This window comes from Falco biarmicus, chromosome 7, assembly GCF_023638135.1.
Source record: "Falco biarmicus isolate bFalBia1 chromosome 7, bFalBia1.pri, whole genome shotgun sequence".
In the NCBI taxonomy this organism is placed as follows: Eukaryota; Metazoa; Chordata; class Aves; order Falconiformes; family Falconidae; genus Falco; species Falco biarmicus.
Genome location: NC_079294.1, coordinates 9,893,154 through 9,915,194, shown reverse-complemented (window position 1 = coordinate 9,915,194; position 22,041 = coordinate 9,893,154). Strand labels below are relative to the sequence as shown.

Below are 22,041 nucleotides of genomic sequence, written 5' to 3'. Positions count from 1 at the left end.
TTTCTTTTATATCTGAGGACCTGAGTAGATGTGGAAAACTGGAGCTTTTTACACTCTCCTCCTCCAAATCCAGACAAATTGTCTGTGATTCGTGTTTTGATGACCGTGGACACTGCTGCTGTTCTGTCCCTCACTTAGCCTTGTGACCAAGTATAATGCTTGACTCTCCAGTAAGTCCAGGCATCCAAGCTATAATCTAAATATTCTTCCTTTTTTCTGTATAACACCTGTGGAATAACATCTTTCCTATCTGTCCACACAGCTCTTATCCAAGTTCTTGTAATATTACACCTTTCCCTGAATCTTTTACTCTGATCTTATCAAACCTTAATCCACTCGCAAAGATGAGCTCATTGTTTTGACTGATCAAGATCTCCATACATTTCTCCACATACTTTAGTATTGTATCAAACCACTTTTCTTTCTCTTCATGGTTTTATTTGTGCTTTAACTAATATACTGCCTCCAGTAACAGGAAGAAAGCAGACACTTCTAGTCTGTCAAGAATACAAGTTACTACGAGCCGTTGCTGTGGTTTCTAAGAACCTGGTTTCCCTGCACACTTTTGAGGCATACTCTGTAAACATGCAGGGAGCTAGCTCACCCTCCTTCCAGCTGCTGTACAGCATGTGTAGAAATCTTGATAACTGTTAAGATGATGTGTTGTAAGTATGATACTTTTCAGTGTTGTCTCATTTAACTGTGTACCTCTATTGTCTGTCTGTATTTATATAGTGTCTCTCCTAAGCTCCCTGGGGCAGAAATAACTTGTCCTCTGTTTGTACACCATGTAGCAGAGTGTGTACTTGATCAACAACAAGAACTTCCAGGCATCAAAATAATTATTCAAGACATACATCAGCACTGCTAGCTAGCTGTATTTCTTTAAAGGTATTTGTCAAGTTAGCACCCTGGCTGTTTTCTTCTCTTTTTATTGACACTGTTGAACATGTTGGCTTCCTCCACTTTAGCATGATATGTCCTAATAACAGATATGTTTGAAATAAACTTTGCGGAGTATTCCTTGAAGGGCTTTGATGATATAAAACCAGTGTTCTGCAGGAGTGTTCAAGGCTTTTTTGACCAACTGCTTAAGAAAGCTGTTCTAGGAAATGCCACAAAAAGATATGCCTGACGTTTGGGACCAGTGTCTGTAGCTGTTACATTTTGACACCTACCTGGACCCCCCAAATCAGAAATAGAATCACCCCAAACTGTGGAGGCAGTCAGATCTTAAATAAGATGAGCTGCTGTTTTGGAGGCATTTATATCTTTCTGTAGATTTATATGAGGTTCTCAATTTAAGACACTTCAGTCTGGAACCTTAATTTAGTTGGCATGGATCTAAGCCTTGGATATAAAACACTATTCATGAGATTAAAATGGGATTTCCTTGTTTCATAATAATTCTGTTCCCTCAATCTTGGAACTTGACAGAGAAGGATATATAACAATTTGTGTGTATGGGAACCTGAGGGATGGATGGAGATGTTGCATAGCAGGAGGGAATGCATCAGGCATAGAAACGAAGTTTCCATTTGCACGTTAAAGTGCTGTCTTCTAGGGAATGCTGTCATTCTAGCCCAGTAATTGTATATATTGAAGAAAACTTTACCTTAAGTGACACAACTTTTGCTGTATTTGAGATAATGCTTTCTGAAAACAAATAATATCGTCCAGAACTATTATCAGAAACAGAAGAGGACATACTTGGAGATCAAACATGGCAGCAGTTAGTCACAGCGTTGCTTTTTTCATCTGTTATAAAATGGAAGGGAAGGAGTAGAGGAAAATTCATTCTCTCGCTTTCTGTATATATTGCAGGCTGCTTGAGGGGCTGTAATATCTGTAAATGTTTTATGTCATGTACGTAAATAGCAAACCCTTTTTTTTCAAGAAGTTGTAAAGTAATTGTAATTTGCTTTTACTTCTGGTTAGGTAAGTCTGAGAAAGTTAACAAACTAAGTATGATCTTTGTATGCATTTGTAATCACAAAGTTTTAGTTAAACTACACTGATGCAGGTTTTTTCCTTAACAAAGGTTTGTCACTTTGATAGGTTTGGAAAGCATAGATTTTAAGATAATTGGCATAAGTTGGCTAGAAGGTGGTGACACAAGGATCTGTACTTGGGCCAATTTCACTTGATAGCTCTTTATACTTGAACTACTAAGTATAGGGTTTTTTATAATATTGTGACGCTTCTGAGCTCAAAACTTGCGGTTTGGCAGAATCGTCATGACAAATCTATCCGAACTTGCTGGAGAATATAGCTACACAAAGTAATTGGAGTTTGTGTGCAGCTGGTGAATGTGGCAGCATTTAACCATGTTTTGCGCGAGCCCCCCAAGCCTCCTGAGCTCCTGGGATGGTCCGGAACAGCCAGGTGGAAGCACAGTGCCCAGCATGGTGAAGCAGAGCAGATTGCTTTGCCCCTGTACGTCTTCAGGCTTGAGTGTATCCCAAGACACAACGAATTATTGTGCTGTTTGCCACCTCTTCTGCTTGACATTAATAGTTGTTTGTGCTTCATCACCTATATTTCTGCATAAGGTTCCATAATCTTTCCCCAGAAAGGAAGTAAGTCTCGTTCTCTCTTTTGTAACTTCAGATACTCTGTCACTTCAGGCAGTCTTTGGGTGGGAATAATTTTGAGATAGTGTGAAATACACCATTCACTTCAAGAGCTGCTTTTAAATCAAGAGATTTCTTCATGAGAATGTGAAAAAAAGTGAATCTCTTTGATTTTGAAAGGTAGCGCAGTTGTTATTTTACATCTCTACAATTGAGGAGATAAATTGAAAATTCCTATTGACTCCCAACCATGAAAAGAAAGTGGGGGAGAATGCAGGAAAAAAGTAATGGAAGCTCGTCAGATTAAAAGTAGCAAAAAGGAATGCTTCTTATACGATGAATGATTTGATGCAGAACTTTCTGCCACATAGGGAATTTTATTTTTTTTCCCCAGGCCAAGTACTTAGCAGCTATGGAAAAGGAATCAGGCAATTAAATGGATGATGAGAACATTTCTAGTTAGAGCAGTATAAAATCCAAAATTAATAGGAAATATCAACTGCTTCAGGGTACAAAACAAGCGCTTAGGAAGAGAAGTCTTTCGAAGGCGATTATTCCATATGTCTTTATAATGGGGTTCCTTGGGGGTTGTGGTTTTGGGTTTTTTTTTGGGGGGTGGTGTTGGTTTTTTTGTTTTGTTTCTGTGATGCTTCTGATATTTGGTATAGTCAGACAGGATACCTGCTTGGGTAAATCACTGATCTGCCCTGCTTTTTCAATTCCTGTGTTCATTTACAGTTTTTATGACTACAGACCTGACAGATTCTTGTTTAATAGGGAATAACGTTTCTACAATCTTTTTTTAGTGACTAGTCTTAGATCCTATCAATTGATAGAATTTTATGTACAAGATTTTAGTCAGTGATAGAGAATGTAAATGCAGAGCATGATCTGAGTTACATCTCTGGAGAGAACATCATTATTAAACCTTTTTGAGGGTGTCCATGGTGGCAGCTCCATAGAGCAGGTGGCCTGCATGGCACAAGCACACAGTGAGTCAGGAGCCTGTATCTTATCAGAGCATATAATCTAAAAATCACTCAGCCTGTTTCTGTCTCCTGGGGAGATGATGACGATGACACAGGACCCTTATGCTAAAAACTAATTGTTAACCTGCAGAAGACGTCATTCAACACAGATCCCAACAGAAAAAGGCTGGGTGATGGATGTTTCTGGGTAGCAGGCCAAACTGTCGTTTGGTTTTCCACAGATAGTTCTCTGGGTTGCCTCAAGATTTTCAAGCCTAGTACCTGGCTTGCTTGAGAATAGAGAACATATACATTTAAAAAAATGCTGACAAATTTTGTTTACTAATGTATGCATAGAAAACTTGGAGGAGCAAACAGTTCCTCTCCCGTCTAAGGGTATGAAATGCACAGCTTTTTGACTGTGGTGCTCCAGTTTCCTGGAACAGTAGGCAAAGCAGTGGCTAGGTGGAGGTTCAAAGGCTAGGAAACAGCGTTGAACAGGAATATAGCAAGTAGGTAGAATTTGGGAAAGGAATGTAGGATTGCATACACATCTGTTGACAGGGGAATAGCCAGCAGATCAAAGGAGGTGATGGTTCACCTCTACTCAGCAGCCATTAGATTGCATCTGCAGTGCCACATCCAGTGGTGTCCTCCATGCCCCAGCATGAGGAAGACGTTGGTTAACTGGAGTGAGTTCAATGGAGGACCACCAAGGCGTTCAGGGGGCTGGAGCACTTGCCCTTTGAATAGAGGCTGAGGGAATGGGGCTTGTTCAGCATGGAGCAGAGGTGACTTCACAGGGACCTGATAGCTGTCTGCTAGTACCTGGGAGGAGGTTACTGAGAAGATGGGGTCAGGCTCTGCACAGTGCTGCATGGCGGGAGGACAAGAGAGAACAGTCATAAATTGAAGCAAGAAAGTTGCTGACTGGATTTAAGAGAAAACTTTTTTGGCATGGAGCAGTCAGGTATTGAAAGGATTGCCCAGAGACGTTGTGCAGTCTCCATCCACAGTTGTTTTTAAGGCTTGACTGGCTAAAGCCCTGAGCAGCCTGTCTTCCACAGAAGGCTGACTGGAGACTTGCCAAGGTCCTTCCAAATCTGAATGTTTCTCTGATTCTGTATGTTTTCCCTTGTTTGGTATTGTACTGTATGCCTTCTCATGTGATCTGTTTTCTTCTTGTAGATTAAATTTTCTTCACTTACCACTTTTTCCTTATATCTTCTTTTTCCTTACACCTCTTCTACTCCACTGCACCTTCCTCTCTCCAGATACATCTGATAATCCCACTGTCACTGGGTCATGGAGTCTTCTGGGTTCTCTTGGCTTCCAGAGTTTCTTCACTGCCCCTCAACCCTCAGAATAATCTCACCAGTCACTAAGTCGAAGGAGATCCCCATGGCCATCACCACCTTCTGCTTTACTTGCTGAGCTGTCTTGTAGGTGGTTTGCCATCTGCTTTGCCGCAGTGCCTCTGTTCTTCATTTCCAGTAACGGATGACGAACACTAGTCAGCTCATTAAAGCATAATAGCTATGTCACTGTATTCAGTTTTCATAAGAGAAGAAAGTAGTGGTAGACATGGCCTCAGACCACTGGCATACGGACTGAGAATAAACGTGGCAGGCTTTTTGGAAGCAAAAGAGTAGCAAAGCTTGCTGGGCTGCTCTCAGTAGACCTTCTGGAGTGGAGAATAATGTTGTTTTCTTTGTTTTGGCTTCTTTTTTCAGGAATGACGATTGACTAGTATGCTTCATTTCTGGGTTTCAAGAAACTGGAGTTTCTTCTGGCCGCTCCTCTCTTGAGATCTCTGCAGAGTCCAATACCTCTGTACTTCTTGTATTCGAATCATGTCTTTACGTTTTTCTTCCAAGTCCATGGATACTAGAAGCATGAGGGTGTTTATGAAAAATGTTCCCATGTTTTTTCACGGGTCTGGAAGGGTTTATTTTTGAGTGCATCTTTTACATCTGCTTTTACAGCTGGGCCTTGCCTATTTGACTTTGAGCTCATGAACAGCTGAATTGTGGTAATTGTAGCAGAGCCGGCATTGTTTATATTTAATATCTATTCCAAACAGCCCAAAGTGGTACTACAATTCTGTTATCAAGTAGGTCAGGTTAAAACTAGTGATAGGTTCTCTTGAGTAACAACAATTTTCCTGTGATTCTTAACTCTTCCATATATATTTTTTTCTCTATATTCATTTGAACTTGACTCTAGTAGCATTTGGGTGCTGTAAAAGCTGTAACATTTCTAAATCAGTGTGTTTCCTCAGATGTCTTGTGACGAGCCTGGAGTTAGTAAAGATGGTTTTGGATCCCCTGAGCCCTCTTCTGGACTTGGAAGTATTCCTCAGCTCAGGGTATTGGTTCCAGGAGAAGAGGATTGTGGCAGGCAGAGTGCATGAAACTGGTCGGTAATACAACTGAAAAAGCTGGACTAAAGCAAGCAGTGAATATACTGGGAAGGATGAGAATAGGGATAAGGGCAGTCGTTAAAGAAAGTGCCTTTGATTCATGTGGAGGAAAGAATAAAATTATGGGGGCAATTGTGAAGGTGTTTTCTTAGCCCATAAACTGCACATTGCTGCTTTTTTATAATTCTGGTTTAACTAAGGTTGAGACTTTGGCCTTGAAGCACTGAGATTTCTGTCTTTTACTTGTATTTGGTCATACAATTGGTTTTGGATTTTTGGAAATTATGGGAGTCCTTTATGTAATTAATGTGTTCTATTGTTGTACTGATGGCAAAAGGAACCTTGGTTGACTTCACATGTCAGTCAAGTAATATTGTTCGGTCATAAAAAGTGTGAATCTTTTTTTCATAGACATCTTCAATATTGGTAATTCGTTGTTGTGTCAAGGGCTGCATTTAACTACATGGAAAAATGTTTCAATAAGGAATCTTGGGATTAGAAACATTTTAAAAATTTAGACTGCTTTTTAAAGTAAAGACATATCTCTGGACAAATAAATACAGACTACCATAGTATCACCTTCTTTCACTCAGATAGCTCTTCTTGAAGCTCGTTGACAGAAGTTAAGCTTAAAAATTCAGTTTTGCTTCACAGCTCAAGCCATTAGCTAACCTACTGACAGGGGCTTTGGAGGTCAAGGAAGCCATACCATTCCCGAACCAGAGAACCAGAGCTGCGAGCCTCCCTGTAAACATGCCTTGATGTCTGTGATTGGATTTGTGTGCCCAGGCTTGCATAACCATACAGCTTGTATCCCAACATTATTAGCCAAAAGGAATATAGGGACTTACATAATCATTACACGATTATTTTCAGTAACTGCACTGTAAATATGTAATTCTCTCTACTCCTAATAACTCTTAATCTCTCTGTTCCTGTTGGCTCCAGGGCTCAGATTTTGCCATGGCCTGTGCGCCCTGGCCACCGGTAAGACTTGAAAAAATTGTTAATTTCAAGGTTCACCTGTTTTGCTCCCAACCAGTAAATACGTGCTCCCCAGCCCAGGCAGGGGCACACTGTTCTGTGGGAGCCTGGGCAGCACTGCTGCCTCTGTGCCTTCTGAGAAGGTGCTGGTCACCCCCAGAGACCTTTCGTACCCGGCTTTATATTCATTGTAGAGCGTGCCCTCCCAGCTTCTTCATGTGTTTTATGCTCAAGAGTTCTTGAGCAGTTTTGATCTCCTTTCTCTGCATTGCTCAATAAAGAAGATTCTTCTTTGAGATACTGTCGTGGGAAAACCTAAATTATCAAGAGATCTTGGTCTGCTGCAGGGGTTGAGAGGCCAGGAAGAGATTATTTTCCTTTTGGTACAAGCAGGTAGGAAAAAAAAATAACATTTAGGGTGCTTCTTGTTAAAACGTGCCCCCTTTTCTATCCTGCTACTTGCCCCCAGCATCTGTGGATTTTGGTGGTCAGAGCTCTCCCAAGCTGTAGCTGTTCCAGTGACAGCTTACACTAGTAAATTACCTTTCAGGTATACTTGAAAATATCCTCAACTTTGATATAAAATTGCCTTTCATACTGCTTTTAATATTAGAAGCATAACTTAAATTTCTTTAAGCCTTACGAAATACTCAAACATCATTTTTCTGTGTTTAATTAGCTTCAAGAGTCAGCACCTGGTCTTAGGTCTTGACATTTTTGGCATGTGAAATTTTTGTGTGTATTTGACCTTGGCTTTATTCCAGAATAAATATTTTAAGCTGCTAGTTGTGTGTGGGTTTTTTTGTCTTTGGTCTGAGACTAGGGGGCAGACATAAGCAGCACTGAGAGAAGTGAACTGTATAAACCACAATTAGAATTGCAGTGCACAGGTGTCTGAAGATCTCATACAATTGCCAAGCTATTTGTTTCTCAAATGAGAGGAGCTTTGGGAGTATATTTTGGAGAATAAAAGGAGCAGAAGGCCTTTGGTTTTGATGTTAGGGTTGTGGGTTTGGTTTGGTTGTTGTTGGTTGGGGTTTTTTTCCCCCCTCTCTGTTTTTTTAAATTTAATTTATTTCCGAATCCTAGTTTAAATTCTTCCAGACTTGATACATTTGATATCTTTACAGAACCAGCATAATGAATGGTTGAAAGTGATCTGCTGCAGCTGGTGTTGGAATTTATAACTGCCTTCAGATAGGAATCAGCATTTAAGAAGAAAAACTACTTGCACGCTAGCTTTTCTTTGAGCATCAAGTTAGATCTTGCGGTTTTAAAATCTGAAAGCTAGTGTTCGAAGTAATGATATTAAAGGAGAATGGCTTTAGCATCAGGGTTATGGGCGAGTTCTGTTGCAGATAGTTGAGGATCTTTTGGGGAATGTAGGCATCTTAAATCTCTGTGCTAGTCATATACAAAGTATTATTGCAATGAAAAAATAGTGAAGTGAATAAACAGCAGCTTGCAGTGTCAGACACTTGATGTACCTAGAGTCCCAGTGTTCGCTGTATTTTGCAATTTAATGCACAGTAATTTTTTAGTTCTGTATTTCTGTATGCTCCACTGTGTCAGATCTGTATTCTTGGGATGTGAGGTTCCATTAAAAAATAAATAATAATCGCAGCCCCCGCTCCCCCCACATACACTCATTTTCTATAATATGGTAATGATATCACCGTAGCAGTAATTACGGGTCATCTTCATTTCTTTCATCTCTGCTGGTTCTGATGGCTTCATTCCTTTGACGGAGAAGATTTGGCTCTGGGTGCTGTGATTATTTTGTTAAGCATTATTCGAATAGACAGGAGTGAGAGAAATTAATCAATCCAAATGCAATTAGCATCATGTTTAACCCAGTGATGGACGTCTCAAGGTGAAACAGCCAGGGGAGTTTCAGACATTATTATTCAATCCAGTGGCTCTTATCTAAATTATAATCAAGAGAGGTTTTTATTGGCTTCGCAGAGGGAAGATGTAACTCTTTCCTTGCTTTGGGGGTCAAAGGGATCAGGTTTTTGGCCCCACAGGATGTTGGCTGCAGTCAGCTCCTAGAAGTGGGAGGTACTGTATGAATTTCCTTTAATATGGGGGGTCACTCAGGACAAAATATCTGCGGGTCCTAATATCCATGACCTGGAACATGAGTTTAGTAGCTCCCTGGGCATTGGCAGGGATGTCCTTGCCCCTTGTTTCAAGTGTTTTCATTGACTGGCTTTGCCCATCTGTGTGTGAATGAATATGGTTTGTAGTTTTTGCATTCGAAGCTCTGTGAACATCATTGTGTGCAACCGAATGCAAACAGAATGGTACTGCCTTTGGCAAGGCAGGGAAATCTGATTAGGAGAACAAGGTAAATTATTCTGCAGAGAAGGATTCTAATTTTTTTTGAGCGGATATAATTTTAGTATTTATTGATAGCTACAATAACATTTTTTTGAGGATCTCTTAATCTGCATCAGATCTGTTATCACCATTCTGGATAATCCTGAATGATCTCTGAGATCTCTTATCAGGTATATGATAAAACACCACTACTGTGGGTGGAAAAAAACGGTGGAAAGAGGTCACATGAGGATTTCATGATTCAGGAAAGCATTAGGTATTTGCTTCCGATTCTTAAGGCTCTAGCTGACACTCGCTAACCTGTTTCAGTGGTTTAAAACTTTGTCAGCCTCAGCTGTTTACCACTTCTCTGTCAGAGATGCCTGTTTACCTAGCACGCTGGGAGGAGCGGTCCATGTGCCTCACCTGCTCTGATTCACAGCCTGGCTTTGTGCAAGCCTCCACCTTCTTTGGCATTGCAAAGCAAGTCATGCCAGACTCCTGAACTACAGCTGAAGTAAGGGCAGATTCTGCTGTCTCATTCACCAAGGGAAGGACCGTGATGTTTTGTACCGAGGGTGGTGTTAATATTTTAAAATGCTGCAGCAAGACTTGACAGAGCTCATCTTTCAGAGCCTGAATTCTAGCATGGTTGCTGACTCCTTTAGTATACATCTGTACATCACTCCTCACTAAGGCTGTGACCCCATCTGTAAGATGGGAATTAAATCACTGTATGTCTCAAGAATATTGTGAAGCTTGATAAACTTTGCAAGTGCTTTGATATTGATTATTGAAACATGCCACAGTAATGCAAGCTTATTCCACACGGAGGTTTGTGCTGATTCTGTCATCTTACCTGAAAAAATGTGTTTCAGGAATGCTAGATGGTTACGCTGGTCTTCAGTGTAAATGTAACCATTCCTGAAGTACGCATCTGAGTATCTGCATGTGCCAGTTCTACCTTCAGTAAAGGTGACCGACATTGCTTTCACTAATGGCTGCTCTCCCGAGATGGCGCTTGGTGTAGCATTCACTGATAAGTATTTGTCAAAGACCCACAGACAATTCATTTGACAATTACGTCACAGAAATAGGCCATTAGCAGAGTAATTGGAGCCCTTTTTATGAAGGAAGAGGAATGAGCCGGTGCTAGCAGCTATCGAGGCGGTGGTAGGATTTTGGGGTCTGGTCTCAAGACAGAAAGTGGGCCATACAGATCTCTTTCTCTCTGATAGAAGTTCACATTATGTTGGCTGATTAATAATAATCTGTTGGTCTTGTCTGACATAAGCCTCTTTTTTTTCTTTGAGGGCTGTTCAGTAATAATGTCAATCTTAAATATTTTTGCTTGGTTTAGATTGCCTTTTTGCCTTCACTCTCCCCCACTCCTGTCACTGATTTTTCTTTTTATTTCCCTTCCAAATGCAATAGTAGTTGAGCCCCTCCAAAAGATGTGGCTTTGCCATTGGCTTTCACAAGTCTAGTCAAGCCAGACTCCCACAGTCCCTCACAGGCAGATTCCTCTAGGCCTTTATGTCCTACCAACTAAGAAAAAGAACGGTTTGGTCATCTTATCCTAACATTGTGTCTGAGGACAAAAGAAATAATTTTTGATGCAACAGACCTTTGTGACAGAAGGGTTAAAAACCAGAGTAGTGTTCTACTGTCTGTCTGCAATTCCTGCTCTTTGCTCTGAACTGGTAATTTCCACTGATAGTCCTTCAGAAATAAACCCTTTCTAGTTTTGTTTTCTGTGTAGTCCTAAAACAGCAGTAGTTTGAGGGTGCATGATTAGTACTTTAAAGGAATCCTTCCATGTTGAAAACCAAGTTCTTTAGTTACCGTAAATACAGCTGAATGGGAGGAATAACTGATAAGCTAACAAAGTATGACAGTGCCTAAAATAACCTTTTGTAGTCAAGAATGTACCATGCAAAGTGTGATACTATAAGGTATTTCAGGGTAAACCCATGTTCTGTTTGTAGAACATTAATTGTATTTCCAGGGTTTTTTAGTAGTAAGACCTTTATATTTCAACAAGGCTACATTTTCGGGTCAGAGGAGGAGAACAGTCAAATTTATCCCGTAAGTTGTACATCTTGGGGAAAGGCAGAGAAATGCTTCTGTAGTGGGTGGCTTCATTTAAAAATATCTGTGATTTGAAGATGCTCACAGGCTTTGTTTCGAGGCTTTTAGATAAGCCCAGAAATAGTAAGCAGTGAAGGTATAATGTTTGTGATAAATGCGTGATAAATACAGTTTGTCACATGCATCTTTTGCGTAGACTATATCACCAAGTGTGTTGTGCTTTTGCATTGAAGTGTATATTGTGTTAAAAAAGTGTTTACATATGTGTGTTGCTTAGGGATTCTCCTGGATGAAAGTTGCTTATGTAAGTGTAAATCACTGTTTTCGTTGCTGATTTTATAGCAGTAAATCCTTCCATTATTTCCTGGCTATCCAGACCTTATGACACAGTATGTCCTGTGCTGTCATACGTGTGAGAAGGCTTTTTATGGGGAGCAATCAGGCTGGACCCCAATCTCCAGTCCAGTGTTTTTTTCTAATTAAATTGTCACCAGAAGGAATATCCGGAACAGCAGTTTTCATTTTCAATCGAGGAAAAAACATTATGAGTCTTTGTCATTTGATTAAAAGTTACTTAACCTTTAAATTGCTACAGATGTAAAGATAGCTCTGAGTTTCCAATGTAATCGCCTCCAAGTTAAAATCGGGAAAATCTTTGTGTAATGAAACCCATATGTCATAGTGAAAGGATGCAAAGCATTGGCAGAGTGGGCTGCTCTAGCAGGAGATTCTGCACCCAATCTTGTTAACCAGGACTGCTTTTGGTAATCCCTCATCTCCTCACTTGTAGGAAATCAATCTGTACTACTGAATCTTTTCAACCAGCAACCACAAAATTTACTGCGGAGGGGCAGCTTGGGGACAATTGTAGTAGAAAAGGAGCCCCAGGCAACAAGGCTAAATGCGGGATTGAGGGATTGAAGTTCTAAAGAGGAGATTATATTAAACCTTATTCTGCTCCCCTATCAAGTAGAAGTGTTTCCTTCTCCTTTCAGCCCCAGCCTCTCCTACCCAATACCTGTTCTTGAGATCGGCTTGGCTGATCTTGCCAGGCAGCAAACTTAATTCATGTTAATTATAATAGCCTGATATCATTTTTCAATACGTTTCTCTGAAAGAGTCTATTCAAGCACTCAATTTCCACTGTAACCAGTGCCGATAACATTTTAAAGTGGTTTTTCTAGGGGCTGCGGTATCGTCTTCCTCCTCCCTGGTAGGTGAGATTAATTTGTATCCAAGCTATTGCAATCGTATCCATTGTTGATTTTTCTATTGTAGTAGATGGTCGGCGTAGGCAAGGTTGTAAATCGTGACTTGACGTGGAGATTCATGTTTCTGTTTCGTGCTGCGCAGCCTCTGTAGCGTCTGTTTGCCGGTACAATGAAACCTACACTCAAGCCCTCTCTTCACTTGAAGTCCGTGGTTTAAGCAACCATTTTAAAGAAAAAAAATCCCTAAGGTTTTCACTACAGTTTTGTCCAACCTTTTAATTAAAAAATCCACCTCTGTCTGCTATGCAACTGGCTTCTGCTGATCCCTTGGGTAGTTGTTTAAGGCAGGTTTTACTGTCTCTCTTAGACTGCAATCATATTTAGAATGTGGGTGATGGTTTCTTCATTCACAAGCTCTTCCCTCACGCCAGCAACCTCCAAAAGGCCCCATTGGAAATGATCTTCCCATTATTAAGAATTCATTTATCAGAAGCAATGCTGAGCAGAGGAGTCAGTTTCTAATATTAGAGCCTTTTCTGTGCGAAACCCAAGCTCAAATCATACTCCAGTGCAGATTAAAGAGGAACAAAGGGGAGGGAATAGCCAAGACGTTTGAATGCAATACCATGTAACACATATTTGGCCTGTGTTTACCAGGAACACATTGAACTGTGGTTCTTAGCAGATAAGACAAGCAGCTGAAGCAAGGAAAACAAGATTGTTAATGTTTGTGGAAAGTTGCCTTTAGTTTGGCTGTGATTTTGTTGTTGTTGATGTTGTTGTGATATCACGATGTTATTTCCTGGCCATTTTCATACATATACAAAGATGTAAGGTCCTTTTTTTAGTTTGGCATATCTTTAAAAATAAAGCCCCAATGCAAGCCTGAGTATGTTGGGAGAAGAGGAATACAGAATAGCAGAAGGCTGTCTCTTGCTCCTAATGGGATTTTGTAGCAGCATGTGCGAGTTTGTTTCAGAAGTCAGAAATGAACAGATGTTGGTATAAATTACCTCTGTGTCTGATGTCTTGCAAATTAAAAGCGCGGTTGGCATCACTAAACAATTTCACCGGGTTGGGGGGGGAAACGGGCGGTGATTATTGTAGCAGGTCGGTAAGAATCTTTAAGCTGCAGCAGAACAGGATAGCAAGGATAAAGGAATGAAGAATAAAATGAGAGGTCTGTGAATTAATCAGAAATGTTAACATCTCCGATGACAAGTGAACAGGAGGGCACGTGCTCTGGAGCAACCCCCAACCCACAGTAATTTCACTCAGCGCACAGAAGGAGTCTATGCTCTGCCTGATTTATAGGGTGCAGCCCTCTTTGTGGGAACAGAATTGTCATGCATTCGTATATCTCCTATATGGGACTTGCACTCCAGAAAACTTTCCACTCTATAAACTGCAGTTCAGCTTTGTGCTTTCTCCAATAAGAGTGTTTTAAAACCACGCATTGTTGATGGTGCAAGGTAGGGAGGTGTCGAAGAACCGGCGCTGAAAATCTATTCCTAGCCGAAAATTTTTAAAAATTGCTTTTTTATTTAATAGTGTTCTTTGTGCTAAATTTAGTTCACAAATGAACTAAACAACTTAGTTCCTGGCAAAATAACAATCCCATCCTGCCCTTCTGCAGCATCTTCTATCCATGTGGCACTTCAGCAGCACTGGAAAGATGCAAGCTACCTTGTGTATGGGGAAGTAGAGGTACAAATGAGTACTTTGTGGTGGTTCATGCTGTGAATCAGAAGCAGAGTTGGGAATGGATCCCAGATGATACAGCTCACAGCTGGAGGCACGAACCAAGCGAGTAAAGGAGTGAGCTGCTTGAATTTGCAGCCAGTCTGAAACATGTTCCGCTTACAGCAGTGGACTTTGCAGCCTATGAATATCAATATGTACCAGACAGTTCATAATACCGTTAATTGTTTTACAGGGATCTTGTTGATGACAATACCTTGTGGTACAATTTTGGAAGACAAATTAGAAGGTACTAATTTAAAGAGGCTTTAAGGCACAAATTTCTAACCTTTAGGTAAAGAATAACCCTCTTTACCTGAGGGTGTGTATTGAGTATTTTAAGCTGAACATTTTTATTCCTTTTCAGTTCTGTTCTAACAGATCATCAGTAATGTCAAAAGAAAACCCAACATCAGCAACAAACCCACCTCCAGTTTTTATGCTAATTGTCATTTCTGTTGTTCCTCTCAGTAGAGAGGTCAGGAATTGAATGGATAAAGTAGAAAATGAATTCCCATCTCCTTCCAGAGTCTCTCTAGGCTAGGTGTGGGAAGCATGCATGCCTTCATCAATCCTGTGAATAAAAGCCTCCATGTTTTGATGCCTGTCAGTCCAGCACAAAGCTTACACCTTTATTTAAAAAAAAAAAAAAAAACAAATGAAGGAGAGCACTGGTGGGAAGGTTGTTTTTCTCTAGGGTTCAATTGCTAATCATGTTGTCTTTGATGCATTGTATTGCTATTGCAAGACAAAGCTACTATTAGGGCTGCTCTGCCAGCCTGTGAGCTTATGGGCTCACAAGTCAGAAGTGTCTCGTGCAGAAAAGTGGCTGTGTAAACCCTGCTGTAATACAGCTACCAGAGATTGATGGTGCCAAGAGTGAGAGAGAGACATATAAACCTTGCCTCGCTGTATTAAACATCGCAGGACTGACAATGCAGAGAGAGAGAGAAGACCAAAGCTCTATAAACTTTACTTTATTACACCATCCATAGATGAACTGCATTGAAGGAATATAAACCCCATTATATTACAGCATCCAGGGACTGACACTGCTCAGAGAGAGAAAATGCTGTCTAATTTCTGTTGAAGATCATAGCATCCAGGGACCAATAATCCTGAAATGGAGAAAGAGAGAGTTCCATAATCTCTGACGGATTATAACATCCAGGAACAATTGTTGTGAGATAGAGTGATGGAAATCTAGATTACATGATTCAGAGATGGATAGTACAGAGAAAAAGAGATGCTCTGAGAGCGTAACACAGTAGGAATAGAAAGCATAGATTGTATGGAATGAGTCAGCCTATGGGAACTGTTGCTGAGTTTAGAGGATTCCAGGCCCTGCCTGCATTTCTGGGATGTCAGGAATTCAAGATGGAATGCAGTTTTATTTATTTTTTGCCTTAAAAACCAAATAAATAAATTAATTCTTACTCACTATTGGTATAAGCACAAATCTAAACTAATTTTTTATCCCCTGGTTAAAATCCGTAAATTATACAACTGTTTGCATTTCTTGGCTTTTTAAAAAATACTAATTTCTTTTTTCTCCCTTGTGATTTCAGCTAGAGAGATGACTCGAGGGAAATTCCTGAACATCCTAGAGAAACCCAAAAAATAGCTGCTACATCTGGAGTTTGGACAAAAATACCCCAACTAGATCATTTTCCATACCACGGATCCAGATGAACCCCAGAACTGCTAAGAAGTACAAAGCTCTTGCTCTAGACCTTCAGAAGCAAAGACCTCTTTGTGTTTCCACAGCTCACCCCTCTACGGGGGAGACGTTGCATACACAGGTCACAAGGACCGCAGTGGGCTGCGTTGGAATTCAGATTTCATCTGACCAAAGGTGTCCAACAGGGAGACTTGGCCCTGACACGCTGTGACAGAATTACCTGTTTCAATCAGCTGTTCAAAGCGAACAGCCATAGTGTCCTTAATTCGATGGCTCTCAGTGGCAGCACCTGTGTGAAGCACACAGCAGATCTGACACTGGCCAGTGTGCATCATGAAGCACGTTTTGTGTGTCTTTTGCTTTAGATGCAAGTTTTCTACTTGCAGCTCCTGTGCTAAAAGATTTGAGCATCGTTTGGGCTGTGGATTGACCAGTAACTGTGGTTCAGCAGGAGCATGTGCTTCTAGTGTAGAAGCTGAGTGTGGTCTGAGCATTAAAGCCCAGTTCCTCGCTGCCTTCAGAGAAGCGTGTCTGGTACTCCAAGGAGGACCTCCAGACCTTTGATGTACCAGGAGCTTCATCTCACCGCTAAATGGTTCTCTAGTGAAATAGAGACTGACAGACCGTAAGGAATAAAGAGATGTTACTGTGTCAGGAAGGAAAATGTCCCTGCAGAAACTTTGGCTGGTACACAAAGAAGGAGCTTTGTCAGTCCACTGCAGTTCTCAGCTTCTTACAGAGCTAGAAACAGGAAGGTTACAGAGTTGAAAGGCAGTAATATTTTCAGTTGGTGCTACAAGAAGGGGCAAGAGGATTGTTAGCCCCATTGCAAGGACGGTCTGCTTATACAGAATCTTAACATTTCTGAAAATAACATTGTGTCATGTTTTTAATTACAAAACACCAACAAACCCAGAATTTTTAAGATAGAATTTTCTGTGACCTGGTATCTTTCAGCACAGTTTTGGGCTTTATTCATCTTACGGTTTAATGGCTTTTCCTTCTGTTAATGTACTTCTGTATCTTCACCCCAGAGAAGAGGTAAGGAGCATGTTTAGACTGCTTGTTTTATTTAAGAGATTAATTATTTTTCATTTCATCCTCTTTCCTTTTCCTAGAAAACAACATTTTAAGCATAAGTAAATACGTTCCTTTTAGAGCACAACATAGTATCGAAACATTGGGTGAAGAGCAGGGTTTTTTCTCTGTTTAGGAATGTTATTTTTAGCATGCAGGCTTTTCAAAACTTGTCGTTTACCAGCGTGCCATCACATCTGGGAGGAGAAATGGCTTGGAAATACTATGTGTAACAGGCTGTCCTTAGAGCATTGCATTTTTCTGTCTTTGCAGAGAGGAGACTCTTTTAAGGTGCGTGTGCAATAAAGAGGAGGAGATTTTTTTAATCAAACGTACGTCTCTAATTTTTTACTGAAATGCTGGTGACCTTTTGGTTTGCAATCTGTGGTCTTGGTTATTACCGGTCAGAACTAGGCTTGTTATGGACAGCTCCTGTTAACTAAGTTTAAGGAGTTAAATTCCGCATCCTGGAAAGACCCTGCACAAATACTGAATATTTAGGAATGTCAGGAGTCTCATTTTAAAGTTAATGGATTTATTTCTGTGCTTCACAGTTTATGCAGGGCTGAGCTTAACAGGAACTCTATCCCTTGAGAACATGAGGGTTAAGACAGATGAATGTGAAGAGAAGCTGAAAGTGGTAATTCAGAGACAGAGGAAAAAACTTGCTGGTGCAAACTGACGTTGATGTAGCTTTAGGTATTGAATTACACATTTTGAATGCAATTTTAAGTTTGTATCCTATGTATATAATATGTATATACATATATAAGTAATGGTATACTTCATCTGTGTCACCGATATGAGTTTGTGCATTTTATAGAGGTTTGTTGGTCCAACACATTAAGGAATTAGGATCTGAAAGGAGAAGGAATATAGGAGAAGATGCAAAAGCCTGGCATGGAAGTATATGTATATTTTCTGACATTTTCAGTAAGGGATTTCAAATTTTAGGTAGTTTTTAGTAACATATATATTTTAAAAACAAACAAAAAACCCCTTTTACCACATGCCTATTACTTTTATTCTATAGGGCAGCCAGTAACACGTGTTATAGAATTGTGATATTTATTGGCTTTGTATTTGTCATCTGTAGAGATTAGTCAGTGACGCATTTTTTATTGGTAATATTTATATGTATTTTTGTGTGTTAGCCAGAGAATTGTAGTCATATCTGTTACTCTTTTCTGGTTTGATAATAAACAAATGGAAAGCTTGCAAATTCATCTGGGTTTCCAAAGTAGTCCTCTGAGATGCAAAAGCTTTTGCTTAGCCACTTAGGTAACGCTCTTCACGCTTCTGCACGCCACCACCTCAGGGTGTTTGGCCTGTGGATGCTCCATTCTCATCAGTAAATAAATATTTGGCAATATCCAAATGATACTAAGGGCTTTCATACCCCATTGAACCCTGTTTTTTTCCTTTAGTGATGTCCTTCTTGACATCTTTGCAGTATATTATCTATACAGGAAATTCTAGGTGACTTTTTGTTGCTGATAACCTTCTGTATTTTCAAACAAAAAAAAACCAAAACTTGATTTGGTAATATTAATCAAGCTAATGTATTGCTTTATAAAGTGTTTTCCTGTGTTGGTATGTTAAATGGTACTGTGAGGTTCTTGGAAAGAAACCCAGTATGTATTTAGTTCCTTTTAAATGCCAGTGTTAAATGTATTCAGTTGTTAAAGCCTATTTGCTCTTCAGTCTTGGAGTATCAAATGCTTTTCTATTTAATCCAGCTAAGAAGAAATTCTTGTTTGTCATGTTAATCATTATAAAAATAAAACTCTAGTTGCACTGGCAATTGAAGAATGTGATCCTCCATTTAACTCGGTGTTTTGCCATTAATGAAATTAACAATTTCAGAACAATCCTATAACCCACAGTTCACAACTATTGTTCACATTTCCCCACAACAAATCACCTAGAAGTAGCAGATCAGTGAAAACTGACTAATCCAACTTGGAGGTAATGTTTGAACCTTATTCTGGTTTATTTTAGTGATTTTGATGTTACATAAAAATGGAAGGTGCTATTACAAGTCAAAATTGCAAGCCCATCTTATCTGTAATCTTCGCTTTGATTACAAACAGTTGTAGAAGGATAGGTAAGGATATAAACAAAAGGCTTACACGGACTGATTTTGCTTTAGGGTAACTTACACAGCATCCAGCAATCTGTTTTAGTTGAATCTGGTCCACAGTAGATCCTACCCTCCATAAATTTGTCTTAGTCCTAATTTAGTCTGTACTTAGTCTTAGTCTGTACTTCTGGCCTCTCAAATGCCCCTGGACAGTGAGTTCTATAATTCAGTTATACAAAGGATTAAAAAAAAAAAAGGTGGGGGTGGGTGGGTGTAATTGTTTGTTTTAAACCTGCTTACCTGATAATGCCATTTTGAACCTTTAATTTCTTTTATTGTCAGAAACAGTTGTTTGGGCTTTTTTTCTTTGCTGTCTGTGCACTACTCACGATTTTTCAGCTCCTGCTATGTTTTCGGTATCATGGTTATGTTTCACCTTCCTTACATTCACAATGTTCAGCTGTCTTCTGTTACAGCCTGAGATGGCATAACCAAAACTGCAGCGTGTGAGCATACTGTAGAAGTGTCTAAGTCCTAATTACAGCTTGTATTTTTTCCTCTGCTGTTTCGTCCCTCATCATCATGGGCTCAATCATGGTTTGAATATCTCTAAGAATAGGATCGTCACTTATATTTGCAGCCTGGGCATGCAGCTGATCTCTTCCACTCCATCTTCAAGCACAGTAATTTGTTTTAGGCAAACAACACTTTTTCCAAATCATGACAACAATTATGCCAACCACTTCATGTTGAGGAAGTGATACCAGATAGTTCCATCATCAACCTATGCAGCATGTAAAAAAGGTAAATTAAATCTTTGTCATATGGCCTGAAATCCTGGACTGTTATTCTGCCACAAGTTCAGTAACACTTCATAAACATTTCTGTAATACTTATAAGCTGATACAGATTTTTAGACATAATGCAATCAAAAGAAAAAGACAACTTGCAAATTACTGTTGCAGAAAATCCACACAGTGATACATACACTCTGCTAGAGCCAGCAGTCGTTCAAAACGCCAGAGGTCCAGTCTTGATAGAGGCGTTTCAGGCATCCTCATGGCTGAGTTCCTCCTAAGCAAGAACTCCAGCCACCAGGGGTACTCGTGATGGGGAAATGCGTCATGTCTTTGAGTGAACTATCTGAACACGGCATGCAAACTTCATGTAACGTGAAAAGAATCCTCGCTTCTTAGTGTTGCACCTCCATTTTCATATGCCATTCTGTAGTGACACTTTTTTAAAAGTCAGTAAATAATCAGTCTTTAGTGATAATTCATTGCAAGACAATTTTCCAGAAGGTCCTCTGTATTTTCAGCCCAGCATGATCACAGTTGGACAGAAACTTCCCGTGAACCAACACTCTGAACTGAACAAATGTGATTAGAACAACAAATGCAAACGTTGTGAACACATTTCTGTAATCACTATAGTAAAAACTTCCCACCACAGAAATACTAGACCCCATGGTTCCTATGTGCACATCCCAGCATATACATCAGCTAGCATACCAAATACTTCCAAACCTGTTGTATGTGTGATGCCAAATATGCATTGCCCTGAGAAGAGTTGAACCTTGATATTTAAAAAGGCAAGAAAATAAAAAAAAAAAAAAAAAAAAAGGGAAAGGAAAAAAGAGCTGGATCCTTTTGGTTTGATGTAATACTGTGATTCTTGGAACTGAAGCTGTTCTAGAGATGCATTACCTCTGCGAGCCAATCCTTACATCAGTGCTTTGGGTTTCTTTCAGGAGGATGTGAAATGCAAAATCCTGAAGTCAATTGTGACTAATGATTTGAAGTCCACATAAAGATATTTAAAAGCTTAAGTGAAGTATGGGCTGATCCAGTTTATTCTATAGAGTGTAATCCACACTGAATATGTGCAATAATGCCATTTTTATTTAGATTGTGCTAGATTTTCAGCATGAACAGGGTCTCTTCACATTTTGACTTTATCATTCACTGAAACTACCGATTTTTAGACTTGACCTTTTCTGTCATGTCCCTTTGAGCAGGACGACTGACTCCAGGCAGCTGATGCATGTACAGAACAGGCGTTTTCTTGTTGGGTTTGTGTGGCTGACCTCTGGCCTGCCTGCTGATTCCTATAATACAGATCAGTGACCAGTGAAGCCAGAACGCTCCCTGCCTGTCTCTGTTATAGACACCTCAGTAAGGAACAGAAAAGAGGAAGAGGGCTGAGCTTGAAAGCCCTTACTTAATTGCTAGTAGAAAAAATGGGTAATAAGAATGACCTTGCACCTTATTTATTGACCAGATCTCTGGGGGGACAAAGTACTTGACTTGGTTCTGTATCACTTGAAAGGCCGGCTCTGTGGCCAATAGCTGATGAGTAGGTGTAATTATATAGGGTAATTAAATTTTGAGCTTGCAGGCATTTGGATGCCAGGGAGGATTCCCCTCCCCAAAATACAACTTTCCTCGTAATCACAGAATTTGAAAGCTAATTCTGAAGCACCAGGCATTTGCCATTTGGCATCTTTCACTTACTACAACAGCCCGGACGGCAGCAGGTGATGTACGGAAAGGTGGGAAGGGGCTCCTCAGCTGCGTGAGGATGGGGGACGAGACCAGCAAAGTGACCCGAGCGGGCACGGATGCTCAGGTGCTGGGTTCTGTGGCCTTCATTTTGTTTTCCTCCCCCTCTATTAAAATAGCTTATTGGTGATAGCTAGTTTTAATTGGCTTATTTTTATATATAAATATATCGATCATCCTAAGTTGCCTTTCAGGGCATGGCCGGTGCCTGTCTCTCTCTAGTACTGTGCATGGATCAGTTTGTCACCCTGTCTTTGGTCTCTGCCCCTGCTTAGCACACCGAAGCCAAAGAGCACGTGTGATAGCAGGGGACCGGTCCCTTCTGGCG

General features: G+C 40.2%; 1 protein-coding gene across 7 annotated transcripts in view; it reads left to right on the top strand.

Annotated features, from left to right (window-relative positions):
- The window catches only part of LIN52 (lin-52 DREAM MuvB core complex component), a 62,195-nt gene that overhangs the window by 27,942 nt on the left and 12,212 nt on the right, over positions 1-22,041 (top strand). For 2 of the 7 annotated variants that reach the window (XM_056347925.1, XM_056347923.1), the window contains one exon: positions 15,880-18,873. The exons of 2 other annotated variants lie outside the window; for them this stretch is intronic. Coding sequence is in view for 3 of the 5 variants with exons in the window: in XM_056347923.1 (XP_056203898.1) it covers positions 15,880-15,935 (56 nt within the window). In the remaining 2 variants the exon portion in view is untranslated. 3 more of the 7 variants (XM_056347920.1, XR_008823317.1, XM_056347924.1) reach the window with 3 other exon arrangements.